Source organism: Saccopteryx leptura, chromosome 1 (assembly GCF_036850995.1).
Source record: "Saccopteryx leptura isolate mSacLep1 chromosome 1, mSacLep1_pri_phased_curated, whole genome shotgun sequence".
Taxonomy (NCBI): domain Eukaryota; kingdom Metazoa; phylum Chordata; class Mammalia; order Chiroptera; family Emballonuridae; genus Saccopteryx; species Saccopteryx leptura.
Genome location: NC_089503.1, coordinates 12,791,223 through 12,805,191, shown reverse-complemented (window position 1 = coordinate 12,805,191; position 13,969 = coordinate 12,791,223). Strand labels below are relative to the sequence as shown.

Sequence of the window (13,969 nt, the reverse complement as noted above, 5' to 3'; positions counted from 1 at the left end):
GAAAGAAGTGAGAGGAGGGGGCGCGAGTCAGCCCCCGTCCCTGCTGGGACCGTGTTGGGAGGCGGGGCCCGGAGCTGCCCTCTCATAGCGAGCCGCGATCCACACAAACAGGAGGGCAGTGGCAGCCTGGATGCCCGCCAGCAGGAAGAAGTACAGGTCCAAATGGCAGTTGTTGATGTTCCCTGGGGAAAGGAGATGGCGTTTGGGTCAGGCTGGGCTTCCCTGGAGCCGGCAGCTGAGGCAGTCGGTCAGTGGGGTCTGAAGACACTAGGCTGATAGCCCCCCAGCATCGGGCTGCCCTGGGTCTCCACAATACGCTGTTAGCTATTCTTATTTATTTTTAATTTAATTGTTTTATTGATTGATTTGAGAGAGAGAGAGGGAGGGAGCATTCACTGGTTGATTTTTGTATGTGCCCTGACTGGGGATCAAACTCGCAACCTTGGCATATCGGGAAGATGCTCAAAACACCTGAGCTATCTGGCTAGGGCTAACTATTCTTTTGGTGGCTTAAAACAAATACCACCAGGAAGGGTGACCCCGTCCGCTAGAATAGCAGAGTTCCAGAAACAAGTAGGAAACCTGGAGATCCACTGAGTTCTGTGCTTCCTTTTTGATAGTTGGGGAAACTGAGGCCCTGGGAGGAGAGGCCATGCTGGGGGCGATTGGCCAAGTTCAGCTGGAACCCCGTTCTCAGTCCAGCCTGCTGCTGCATTCAGCACTTAGCAGTTGTCCACTCCTTTCCAAGCCTCCCTGCACCCGCGTCCCACTTCCAGGGAGGCCTCCACTCACCGAAGTCCTTGGGGCAGTGTAACCAGCCCCCCGGCAGTGACAGCAGTGCCTCCAGGCTGGAGCCCAACAGCGAGCCCACCCCCGACAGGCAGAAGAAGATGCCCATGATGGCGCCCTGCATGGAGCGCGGGGCCTCTGAGTATGCGAACTCCAGGCCTGCAGAGGGAGAAGAGGGGTGAGCAAGGGGCCCCGCTCCTGCCCACCGGGCCCCAAGCTCCACCCTACCCTTAGCCAGCCTCCGCCAGAGGACTGACTGCTCCGTGGCTATTCCAGTGCCAGGGCACCCCTGACCTGTCACCTCTGTCCCGCTCACCCACCTTGTGGACCTCCCCCCAGACACCGCCCCCTGTATTGTCCCAAGGACTCTGTCTCCCCTCCTCCCGCACCTCCCTGCCATCTTCACCCTCTGTCCCTTATCCTTCATGGCCACGTGCAATATTATCATCACCAGATCGCTCTGATTCAGCCTCAGAAACCTCTTCTCAGTGTGTGCCCTCAGTATTCCCTCCGCCCCGGGCCAAACCTTGCCCGGACATTTCCTGCCAGACCTCTGCAAATGCCTCTGGAACTCCCGTCTCCCATCCTCCTCCTCCTCTCACAGCCAGATGTCTGACTGTCTCCAATGGGGTCCCTTCCCTGCCCAAATGCCCCTGAGGTGGGGCCGCTGCCCTTGAGAGAAACCTCAACATCCAGGCTCAACCTACAAGGACCTGCACCTCCAGCCTTCTCCCCCGCACTCCCCCAGGGCTCAGCTCTTTGTTTTGTGCTGTTGCCTGTGAGATCCTTGCTCTCACCTGCTGAGTTGTGTCCCCTCCCCAGCACACCCCAGGCCTCCCCCAGTACCCTATAGTCACACCCCTCCCCAACTTCACTGGGTTTATTGTCCAGGAGACTGATACTGCCCCTCCACCCCATGAGTCCCCACCCAGCCTCCTGTGCCTGTCACTGAGGGGGCCCCTGCTCCGAGCTCACTGAAGGCCCCGGCCCAGCCCTGCAGCTCTCGGCTCACAGCCCAGCCTGGGAGGCAGACCCACAAATGCATGACTACAACACAGAGGCCTGCTACTGTGATACAGGTGACAAGGGAGAAGACCGAGGACCCCTCCCGCCCGGGGGGACCTTGGAGAGGACCTTGTGAAGGAGACGGCATTTAGGCTTGGGACTTAAGGGGAAACAGAGGCTTATTTTCAGTCTGAGGCAGGGGGCACAGCAGCTGCAAAGATGCAGAGGGCGGGAACACGGCAGCAGGGGGTGTGTGGAAAAGAGTGGGAAGTGTCTTATTCACCATCAAATCTGAGTGCCTATCCCCTGGCGTGAACCAGGTGCTAATAAATCTCCACTGGAAAGCCGCCCCACTCAGAAAATCCTGGCTCCTCCATGCAGACAAGCCCTAGAGGCCTGTGAGACCTCTGACTTCGAGGCACCACCAGCAGAGCCCGTGACGGGTATGAGAGCAGGGAGGAGTCCAGGGTACCTGGGATGCTGGCAAAAGTCTCACTGATCCCGATGAGCAGGTACTGAGGGATCTGCCACCAGATGGCCAGCGGCGCTGCATAGTACACGTCCACCCCGATCTGCTGGGCTACCGTCTGGTTGCGATGGACGTATTCTAAACGCTTCATCTCCAGGAATCCTGATGGGGGAGAAAAGGGGATTGCATCCGGGCCCACCCCATGCAGCTAAACCCATGGCAGAGCTTGACGTGTGGTGGGCACTCACTAAGTAGCCAATATCAGGCCAGGCAGCAAGTGAGGAAAAGAGTACTGGACAAGGGTAGGTGTGTCAAGATTTGGGGTCCAACTCTTCCCTTTTTGCCTTGGCGGCTAGGAAGCTCAGAGCTAACTTTTTGTTGTTGTTGTTGTTTTTGTTGTATTTTTCTGAAGCTGGAAACGGGGAGAGACAGTCAGACAGACTCCCGCATACGCCTGACCGGGATTCACCCGGCACGCCCACCAGAGGCGATGCTCTGCCCACCAGGGGGCGATGCTCTGCCCCTCTGGGGCGTCGCTCTGCCGTGACCAGAGCCACTCTAGCGCCTGGGGCAGAGGCCAAGGAGCCATCCCCAGCACCCGGGCCATCTTTTTTCTCCAATGGAGCCTTGGCTGTGGGAGGGGAAGAGAGAGACAGAGAGGAAAGAGGGGGTGGGGGTGGAGAAGCAAATGGGCGCTTCTCCTATGTGCCCTGGCCGGGAATCGAACCCGGGTCCCCCGCATGCCAGGCCGATGCTCTACTGCTGAGCCAACCGGCCAGGGCAGAGCTAAGTTTTGCACTCTATGACAGGAACAACTCTCACTCATTGGGGGCTTCTTGTCTGCTAGGCATTTAATATACATTCTTGCAAATGAAGAAAAAAAAATTTAGGTGAAGCAATCAGCCCGGAGTCATACAGCTGATAAGTAATTGCGGCTGGATTTGAGCCCCAGTGGGTCTGGTTCCAAAGCTGGCCCACTTTCCATGATATCACATGACTCCTCTACAGCAGCGTCAAGTGTCCCAGAGGGTTTCGCACCTGGCTTTCAAATCTATCGTATTTTCCCTCCCTCCCCTTCACTGCTAAGGAGACAGCTGTGCTCTAGGGCAGTGGTCCCCAACCCCGGGCTGTGGACCGGTACCGGTCCGTGGGCCATTTGGTACCAGTCCGCAGAGAAAGAATAAATAACTTACATTACTTCCGTTTTATTTATATTTAAGTTTGAACGATGTTTTATTTTTTTAAAATGACCAGATTCCCTCTGTTACATCAGTCTAAGACTCACTCTTGACACTTGTCTCGGTCATGTGATACATTTATCCGTCCCACCCTAAAGGTCGGTCCGTGAAAATATTTTCTGACATTAAACCGGTCCGTGGCCCAAAAAAGGTTGGGGACCACTGCTCTAGTGGAACGAAGACAGGATACGGGGTTAGGTGACCTGGGTTCCAATCCGGGCCCTTCCACTGACTAGCTGTGTAACCTTGGGCAAATCACTTAACCTCCCGGAGACCCAATTCCCTTATGCTAGAAGTAGGAATAAAAATCTCAGTATTAGTGTGAGGATAAAACAGCATAAAAATGCATTGAAGCACATAGCTTAAAAAGAACCTAGCTTGGTTTCTAATCATTCAACACAATACTGTTTATTAATTCCCCTGGCTCCTAGTTGTCCAGGCATGGTGCTGGGTGCTTCACGGACTTCACCTTGCTTAATCTGCACAACACTGCCGCTCGACCACATTCCCCGTGGGCAGAGCCTGGGCCCCGCACCAGGTCGCAATAAATTGCTGTTTCTGTTTTAAGGATGAGGTTTAGAGACTCTAAGAAACTTCAGGATCATTAAGTGGAAGGGGCTGAGGTTTGTGCAGCAGCATGAAAGGCTGTCTTACCTGAGCACCTTTTTATAAGTGGCTTCAAATTCTTTTCTTTTAATTGATTGATATTTTAGAGAGAGACAGAAACATGGACCTGTTCCTGTACGTGCCCTGATGGAATCAAACCTGCAACCCCTGCATAGCAGGATGATGCTCCAACCAACTGAGCCATCCGGCCAGGACCGAAGTCTTTTGAAATGAAAGAAGGAAGAGAATAAATAAATACTTGGGCGGGAGGTGGGGGGAGTTCCCATGTGCTACTAGGAGGCTGTGTGTCTTTGCAAAATTCATTTAACACATTTGTTCAGTGTCCACATGCATTATTCATACAGATGAATAAAAAAGAAGAAACAATCCCTGACTTCAGGGAGCTTACATTCCATTGGAAAAACCCATTTCCCTCTCTTGGTCCGTGTGTCCTCATCTGTCAGACCAGGGCGTGCTAGACTCAGTGAGGAAGGCTTCCTTCAGCTCACGCTGCTGGGCAGCCAGGCTGGTACCCACAGGTGGAGGGTAGCCTTGGCCCAGGCTCCCAGCTTCAGCCTCAGCCGTAGTGGAACTAGCCTCCCCCCACCCCAAGACAAGGCCAGCCCTACCCCAGCCTCCGCTCAGGCCCAGCACACCTGCCACAACAACGGAAGCAAAACCAAAGCACATCCCCAGGGCCATCTTCCGCAGAGCCGAGGCCAGCAGCTTGCACCGCAGCAGCAAAGGGTCCAGCAGGCGGTCCTTCACCGGCACCAGGATCAGCAGCACCACGACGTTGGCCAGCAGGAGCCAGGCTTCCGGGATCTGGGCAAGGAGGAGTCAGGAGAGGCGGGCTCGCAGGGCAGGAGGAGCTCTGCGCTGGCGCGGGGAGAACTGGACTCCAGACTGTCCCTGTGTGATCCGGAGTCAGGCCTTGCCCTCTTCCGGAAGGCACCCCCCCCCCCAGCTGTGTAACCAGGGGGTGGGATTGGATGGCAGGTGGCAAATAGGTTCCTCTAACTTTTATCCATTGGTAGTGTCTGCCTGGAGCATTTACCCGCTCAGCATAAAGAATGTCATGATTGATTAGTGGTGTCTGCCATGGGCAGCAAATTGAGGTGTAGTGGTCAATATACCATTCACCTGCCAGCTCTAAAGGTCTTCGATTTAACAAGTCTGAAATGCCAAGGAGCTGGTTTGGAAAGTCTTGGGGACAAGCAGGGGTCCCATAGAGCAGTGGTCCCCAACCCCCGGACTGCGGACCAGTACCGGTCCATGGGCCATTTGGTACCGGTCCGCAGAGAAAGAATAAATAACTTACATTATTTCCGTTTTATTTATATTTAAGTCTGAATGATGTTTTACTTTTAAAAAATGACCAGATTCCCTCTGTTACATCCGTCTAAGACTCACTCTTGACTCTTGTCTCGGTCACGTGACACATTTATCCATCCCACCCTAAAGGCCGCTCCGTGAAAATATTTTCTGACATTAAACCGGTCCGTGGCCCAAAAAAGGTTGGGGACCACTGCCGTAGAGGGAGAGGGGCCAGGCAGAGTTGAGGAGGGACCTGGGTGCCCCTGAGCTGAGGGCCTGGGGCAAATCGGGCAGGGAGGCCGTCCCAGAGCTGCAGTGGGGGAGTGAAGCTGGCCTGGAACCTTTTGAGCAGTTGAGCATCTTGACTGGGTGGCTGGGCTGTGGCACAAGTGTGCCCACCCTCCAAGTCCCTTTCCTATGCCCCAGGGACACCCTGCCATTGGGCGCGGGGAGTAGAGAGGCAGCTCCATTTCCTCCTCTTCCGGGAGGAAGCCCCGGACGGCCTGAACTGGGGCTGACACCCCAGTCAGCTCTCACCTTGTAGCCGCTGTCCAGGGCTCCCCGAGCCACAGAGCTGTTGCCAGGGTAGCTTGGGAAAATGTTCGGGATGTGGAGGTGAAGACCTTGTAGGACATACGTGGATTGCATCTGCCAAGAAAGATGGAGGTGAGGCCGGAACAGGGCTGGCCACCTCACCTCCAGCCCCAGGACACTCCAGTTCTCAGGGGACACTCCTCAGCAGCAGCACAGGGCAGCTCAGCAGCTGTCCCCTCCCCAGCCTCAAGGGGAAAGTGACCGTCCACCCTCCTTGCTCCTCAAAAGCAGGCTTGGTGGGAGCTTCCTTAACTCTGCTCCCAGGCCCACGAGCTGTGCGGGCGGCTTTATTCCAGAGCTGGGCACAGCTGGTCGGACTCATACTGTGTCTCCAGGGCCTGGCACAGAGTAGGCGTGGAAAAATGCTGGTCAACATGGGGAAAAGAATGACACTGAGGCCAAGCTGAGTCCCACAGGTTGACACAGCCAGGAAACGTGCAAGCACTGACCCGTTCAAATGGCTCTGGTCATGGTGACAGGTGCAGCCTTTACCCCTTTAGTCGTTAGATAATGGAGGGGCGTCCAACAGAGCCCCGCAGGAGGGAGGGGGCAGGAGAGGGCGTTTGGGTTGCTCCGGGCAGCCGCTATTTGTCAACTGGTGTGGAAGGATGTCAATATTCTGACAAGTGGGATGACTGAGAATCAGCCAGGGACACACACACACACCACACACACACACACACACACACACACACTATCATCTGAGAAGCTGATCACACTAGACACCTCCCCCAGTAGTTCTCTTTCAGAAGTCTGACGTGGGCCTTGGGAATCTTTGTTTAAAAAGAAAAACTCTGCAGGTGATTCTGAGGCACAGCCAGGTGGGGAACCACTGTTACAAAGTACTCAGTACACTGACCTTGCCCCTAACTCGCTGCGGGGACTCGGTCAGCCGACAGACCTTCTCTGGGCCTCAGTTGCCAAGTTAGGGAAGCCGGAATGCTGCAGAGCTGTGAGTCTTTGTCTAAGCCCCTCCCCTCACACAGGAGGGAACTGAGGCCCAGAGAGACGGCCTCACGTCACCGGGCCTCAGCCCTGCCTCCGTGGCCCCTCACGTTATACCGCACGAGGGAGTTTAACTATGGGGGCGGCTCTGCGCCAGGCCCGTGCCAGCTGTTCACTTTGTGGTCCCCTTGCCCTTTCTGCACGCCCTGGCCTTCTACAATGAGAGATGAAACCAGTGAGCGAAAGGGCAAGGGTGCTCACCTGGAAGTACACCATCCAGTAGGGCACCAGCATCACCATGACGGGCAAGATCTTCACCAGCAGCCGGAAGTTGGCGATGTCCTCTTGGGGGGATGGGCCAGGCTGGGGAGACCTCTGGTCAGGCAGCAGTTGGGCACCTTGAGGGTCTCTGTGGGCAGCAGACAAAATGGCAGCCATCATCACCACTACCATGGCATGATTTTCACCTCCACCGTTACCTCCCCATTTAATCCTACTCCCCGAGAGTCAGTTATGACAGACATCAGTGCCGACACCACCACCGTCCTCACTCCCCCATCAGCACCACGTTTGCCATTAGCACCATCACCACCAATGCCAGCATCCTAACAACACCATGAGGAACGTGATCACTGTCACCAAAGCCATCTTCTCCATGGAGTTTTTGTTACTATTGTCACATTCTCCAGCGCTGGCATTGCCACTGTCAATATTATCACCTCCTTTACAGCAAAGGTGGCTGATTGAGGGTTTTCCCCCTACAGCGGTGGCCCCTTGGGTCCCAAAGGAATTTAAGACCAGAGATTGTGGTGAACATTCTTGGGGGAATTTTTGGCTCGTAGCATCAATTTGTAATGGGAACCAAGGAAGTCTCTGTAGGAAGTCTCTGTCCATGCCTGACTCAGAGAGTTGTCACATATGTTTTTTTTAAAGATTTATTCATTTTAGAGAGGAGAGAGAGAGAGAGAGAGAGAGAGAGAGAAGGAGAGGAGGAGCAGGAAGCATCAATTCCCATATGTTCCTTGACCAGGGAAACCAGGGTTTTGAACCGGTGACCTCAGAGTTCCAGGTCAATGCTTTATCCACTGCGCCACCACAGGTCAGGCGAGAGTTGTCACAGATTTGATACACCAAAATCCTCCCACTCGCTGTCTCCAAGTCCATCCTTCTCAACATGACAGCCCTCTCCCTACATGTCAAGGAGGTAGAAAGTGGATGGGTAGGGAGTGGACAGATCACTACTAGGAGACAGAGACAGGACAGACCAACTACCGTGCAATCTTTACCATCTGCCCTTTGTCCTGAGAAGTTTCTGACCTCTTCTTGCATGAGAGCTTAGCCTCATTGAGATTCAAAAAAGTGGGGGAGGTAGGCAAATAGCAGTGTGGCCATTTCCAAAGACAGCCACCATCAGCTTCTCCCCTCCCAATGTGTGATGTCACTCCGCCAGTGGGTGGAGTTTATTTGCCCTGCCCTTGAGTCTGGGCCAGCCTTTTGACTGTGCTGACCCCCCTTTTGAATGTCATCTACTTTGTAATGTTCACTCCCTCCTCTTGCCACCCAGACAGCATGCCATGAGAAGCTCCAGCCACTTGGTGAGGCCACATGGAAACGAACCAAGGTGCCTCCTTGACAACCAACATGTAAGTGAACCATAGTGAGAGGTAATGGGAGGTCATTGCCTAAGCCACTAAGTTCCGGGGTGATTTGTTAGTAGGCAGCGATGGATCATTGAAACCAACCCTACAGCAATGCACGAGGTTGGGGGAAAACGTGCTGTGCCCTTTCCCACCTAGAACCCACACACAGGAGCTGTTGCTGCCTCTAAGGTCTGGAGACAGCTTTTACTCAGCATAAGCAGTCGATTAACTTGGGGGGGGGGCATAAGGCAGCCACTGTGCATGTGCACGTGCAAGTACAGGCCATTCAGAACCTTCCTCCCTTGTTTGCCAACTAATGGGGGAGGAGCCAGTTTGGCTGATTTCTTAAACTTTCTTATACTTAAGATCAGGAAAGTGTGGAATTATACATTATATCCCAACAACCTTCACTGGTACCATCATCTCCACTGTCGCCACCTCTACTGCCATTCTTATCACCATTGACTGGGTTTATCATCACAGTAGCGACTAGCACCATCATCCCTATCTTCATCACCATCACTGTCAAGACCATTGAATGTCAACCCAGCGTGTGGAAGTCCCAGGTTCTATTCCTAGTTAGGGCATACAGGAGAAGTGACCATCTGCTTCTCCACCCCTACCCCTCTCCCTTCTCTCTCTATCTCTCTCTCTTTCCCTCCCGCATCCATGGCTCGGTTGGTGCAAGTGAGACCCGGGTGCTGAGGAAGGCTCCATGACCTCACCTCACGCACTGAAATAGCTCGGTTGCCGAGCAACAGAGCAGCTACCCCACAGGGGCAGAGCATTGCCCTGTAAGGGGATTGCCAGGTGGATCCCTGTCAGGGTACATCCAGGAGCTTGTCTCTCTGCCTCCCTGCCTCCCCACCTCTCACTTAATAAAGAAAAAACAGACCATTGACATCTTCATAGTTTCTACAATTCACCCATCAGCAATCCCACCACCCTGATCTCCACTGCCATCCTCAGCAACAGTGGGCAGCTCTGGCCCACTGGAGATGAGGTCATCCTAAAGGACAACCAGAATGTCTTCCCACTGGGCCATGGCTTCCCAGGAGCTGCCCAAGGCACTTCTCCAGGCTAGGTGGCCCCCTTCGCCCAGAGCACCCTCCTTACCTGGCAGATTGTTGGCACCAGAGCCGGGGACAGCAGTTTTGGAGAGCAAGTTTAAGCATAGAGGACACTTGGCTGCCCGTGGGGGGCTTGGTGATGAAGACAGGGGTGGAAAAGAGGAAGGTGAAGAAGGCCAGGCCCACGCAGCCCACAACGATGCTGTAGCCGATCAGGAAGCTGATGTTCTGTTGGATGAAGGCCACCACCAGCAGCGACAGCACAGCACCCACATTGATGCTCCAGTAAAACCAGTTGAAGAAGCGGCGACTGGCATGGCGGCCAAGACCCATCACCTGCCAGGCAGGGGTGAGAGTGAGGGCCGAGGAGGGCCAGGGGCACCCCACCAGGGCGTAGCCTCTGTAGCTGTACCCCCTCTCCCACGGGCACACTTCGTGGGTCAGAGGGTAGCCATTCCAGCACTTTCCTAATCCACGGTCAAAAAATATTTGTTGAGTGAATGGGTAAATCCTTCTCTTAGGAGCCACTTGTTAATCATCAGGACTGTCTCGCACAGCTGTGTCCTCATGCCCATGACACACATTCCTTTTTTATTGTCACCAAATAGTGCACAGAACAGATGTCTGTGATGCCACTTGGTTCATTTTCTGGTTGATTTATTCCTTTGTCTCTGAGCAACCTACAATATGCATCACCTTTATAATTAGAAAAAAGAAAAAGATCTCAGGACCGTTCCACATGATTAAACGTGATGTACACGACTGAAAGAACAGTTAGAGACCTAATTGAGAACTTCCTCCACAGTTGGGAGATGAGACAGTTTTCTTTTGTGGCCTATCCCTTCACCCTGCCTTGTCTCCTCTGATATATGCCCAGTCACACAAGGTTGACATAATCAGGGAAAGCCGAGGTGGTCCTGGACGCAGCCCCAATAGGAGGAAAATGAAATTCAGGCCTCCCAGCAAGGGCAGAAGGCTGAAAATCTTTACTCAGATTTGAATCAATCTGAAACAGGCCCCGGGCCCCCTTCCGGTCTGGTGGCTCGAGTCAGCTTCACTGGCAGCCCCCGCCCTCCCAGACCCTGGTCCCAGATTCTCACTCAGCAGGTCTGGGGCAGGGCCTGGGCATCTGCATTTCTAAACAAAAGCAGTGAGGACTGAAGGTCACTTCTCTAGATAAATGATTCTGTACACTGTTAAAGCCCTCACCATTTCAGTGACCCCCCCCCCCCCCTCCAAGCTCAGGCTCCACTGCTTCCCTTCCATCCAGAGATGCGTGTTTCCAATAGCTAAGAGTCTGTCGAGCTTTGCTTTCCATAGTTGCATTGGGGGAAAGGGTCAGTATTTTCTTCCTTCTCTAAATGTGAAATGATAGTCCATAGAGATGCATTTAAAACTACTCCCGTGGAGATTCTGAGGGGACCTCTTGTTGACGGAGAGGGTGGGGCTTGTCCCCTCACTGAATCCTACGCTGTAGACCTTCAAGCAGCAAATTGAATAAGTCCCATTATGAGCAGCCACTTCCATTTCTTAATTGGATGTAAATGGAGACGACAATTGCAACTCCGAAGGGGAAGAGCAGGCAGCAGATTCAGGAGAGAAACGAGCACTTTGTCAAGGATGATGGATGACCCTTGCTGAAACCGGCAATGTGCTCAACACGCGGGGAGCCTGGGTCTAGCTGTCCAGATGGCGCCAGCCCCCCCACCCGCACACCCCCCATCTGACTGCCCCCCTGAATTCGCAGCAGCCCTTCGCTGCTCTGCTGTGCCCATCTTGTTACTCCCATCCACTGCAGTCAGAGCCATTTTTTAAAAAACGCAAATCCAACGACGCCCATTCTACTTCAAACCACTTCAGTTTTTCTGAACTGTCTTAAGGGCCAGGCCCAGGACGACCCCAAAGCAGCCTTCCAGTGTGGCACTGAGCCACCCAAGTCCATGCCCAGTAAATGGGAGAATGCACAGGAGCTGTCGTCAGTCGTGAAGGCTCTGCCCAGTCGCCTGACCTCCGGGAGACCAGTCCTGCCACCAGGAGGGAGGAGGCACTGGATGGCGGCGGGGTCCTCTGGAGGTCAGTAAGGTCAAGAGCACAGGTTAAGGACACCCAGGGGTGTAGTGAGATGTCACTGAAACAGCAGAATTAAGGAACGATGAGAGATTCTTATTGGCAGCTGGCAGGGTCTCCTGTTCTGAAGGAAGGTCAGCGTGGGCTCAGAAACAGCACTCTCTGGGGGCACTGAGTCCCCATCATCAAAGGGACCCATACAGGCTAATGAGGAACTCCTTGGCAAGAAGGACTCTGGAAACTGTGCTGGGTGCTGGATTACGGATGCCAGCTGGAGGCAATGATCCTTTTTTAAAAATGTCCCTTTTATGATTATAAAACATGCAATTAAAGAACATTTGAAAAACAGGACAGTTATAGAAAATGTACAAATTAGTTCAGTGATGTGATTATACTGTTACAATTGTTTCTGCCAGGTTGTCCGCATAGCTGTCACTGAGTTTTGTCACCTAGCTGTAATCATATTCTGCACTCATTTCTCATCTGCTTTTGTTCATGAACACTGCATGTGATTGTTTTAATCATATTACATATTATTTAAAATTATTGTCTAATATTCCACTGAGTAGAGCTATTACAAAAAGTAAAATATATCCATGTTGTTAGGCACTTAACTCATTTAGCAAATATTTATTGAATGTCTCCTATGTGCCATGCTCTGTCCAAAGGGTCCAGAGAGAGGCTCAGAGGCTAAGATGTGTGCCCAAGTGCCCCTGGCTAATAAGTGGCAGAGCTAGGATCTGAGCAAGCCAGTCTGGCTCAACCTCTGGCACAGCTGGTGAGAAGAGGTTTGCTCCTGCCCTAGCCCCCAGACCCCTACAACGCATAAAGGTGGGAGTTCATGGTGAGGCCTGGAGTCCAGCTACCCTTACCTAGCTCTTTGATCTGCTCTCTATGTGACCTTGGACAGGGTGATTAATGTCCTGAAATCTTACTGTCCGCATCTGTAAAACAGACATAACAATACTACCTACCTCTTGGGCAGTTAAGAGGATTAAATGAGTGAAAACATTTGAAGTAGCACACAGCGAAAGATGAACAACTATGGTTTAATTACTGTTGTCACCATCTTGTTGTTAGAGTGAGCACCTCCTGTTCTTTCAAATAAGGAAACTGGGCCCAGAGAGAGGAAGTGGTTTGCTCGAGGTCACCCTGGGAGTCAGAGCCTCCTGACCCCGGGTCTCTGCCCACGTCCCTCACTTTCCCTCCTCTCTCCCGGGTCTCCCGAAGGGGCGGCCCTCCTGCCACTCACCTGGTCGGCCCCGAAGGAGGTGAGGTTGCTCCTGACGGAGCTGGCGGCCAGGGCGAGCAGCAGCAGGCCGACATAGAGGGTGGGCGCGCAGTAGGGGGAGGCCGAGGGGCGCGGGCAGCCGGGCAAGGGGCAGGCGGTGGTCAGCAGCGCCTCGGGCAGCTCGCCGCAGAAGGAGCGGCGGCCGTCGGGGAAGGCGGTGGCCGGCAGCAGGCTGGAGGCGACCACGTAGAGCAGGAGGCTGAGGGCGATGGCGCGGAAGCGGCCCAGGTACACGTCGGCCAGCCAGCCGCCGACGGGCGCCAGCAGGTAGGAGGCGCCCAGGAAGACGAGCGCGGCGCGTGCCGCCTGCTCGCCGTCCCAGTTGAAGGCGGCGCCGTTGAGGAACAGCACGAGGTTGCCCGCGACGCCGAAGAAGGCGGCGCGCTCCAGCATCTGCACCAGCAGCACCGCGGCCGCCGCCGCCAGCCGCCACCGTCGGGGGCCCCGCGGGCTGCGCGCCAGCAGCGGCTGCCGCTCCCCCGGCCCGCGGGGCTGCGCCCGGGCGCGCGGCCCGGGCATCCCGGCCTTCCCGAGCCTCCGGTCCTCCCCGCGACCCCACTCTTCGCCTCCCTCCGCCCAGCTGGCCCTCCTCCTTTCTCACCCCCAGTGGCTCACCCTCCCCTCCCCTTTACCCACTGCACTTCCCTGCCTCGTCTCCCTTTCTCTCCCCCCACACCCTGTCCCTCTGCTGCTACCCAGATTCTCCCTCTCCTTAATTCTCAACTCTCTCTCCCCTCCTCCCACCCCCGACTCTTCCTCCTTCTCCCCCGCTTCTCTCTCCCCTTCCTCCTACCCCAACTCTTCCTCCTTCTCCCCCGCTTCTCTCTCCCCTTCCTCCTACCCCAACTCTTCCTCCTTCTCCCCCGCTTCTCTCTCCCCTTCCTCTGGTCCTCGCCGCCCCCTCCCTCCCCCCAGTTCTCTGCCCCTCCTTTTCCTCT

The 13,969-nt window shown here is 54.5% G+C and overlaps 1 protein-coding gene across 1 annotated transcript; it reads right to left on the bottom strand.

Moving 5' to 3' along the window:
• Positions 1-24: 24 nt before the first annotated feature.
• SLC15A3 (solute carrier family 15 member 3) lies at positions 25-13,767 on the bottom strand. The gene is made up of 8 exons (XM_066361115.1): positions 12,993-13,767; positions 9,720-10,009; positions 7,225-7,372; positions 5,962-6,072; positions 4,764-4,932; positions 2,267-2,425; positions 793-948; positions 25-182 (listed from the first exon to the last, which is right to left on the bottom strand). The coding sequence occupies exons 1-8, from the start codon at positions 13,548-13,550 to the stop codon at positions 28-30; spliced, it is 1,746 nt and encodes a 581-aa protein (XP_066217212.1). The 5' UTR covers positions 13,551-13,767; the 3' UTR covers positions 25-27.
• Positions 13,768-13,969: the final 202 nt, after the last annotated feature.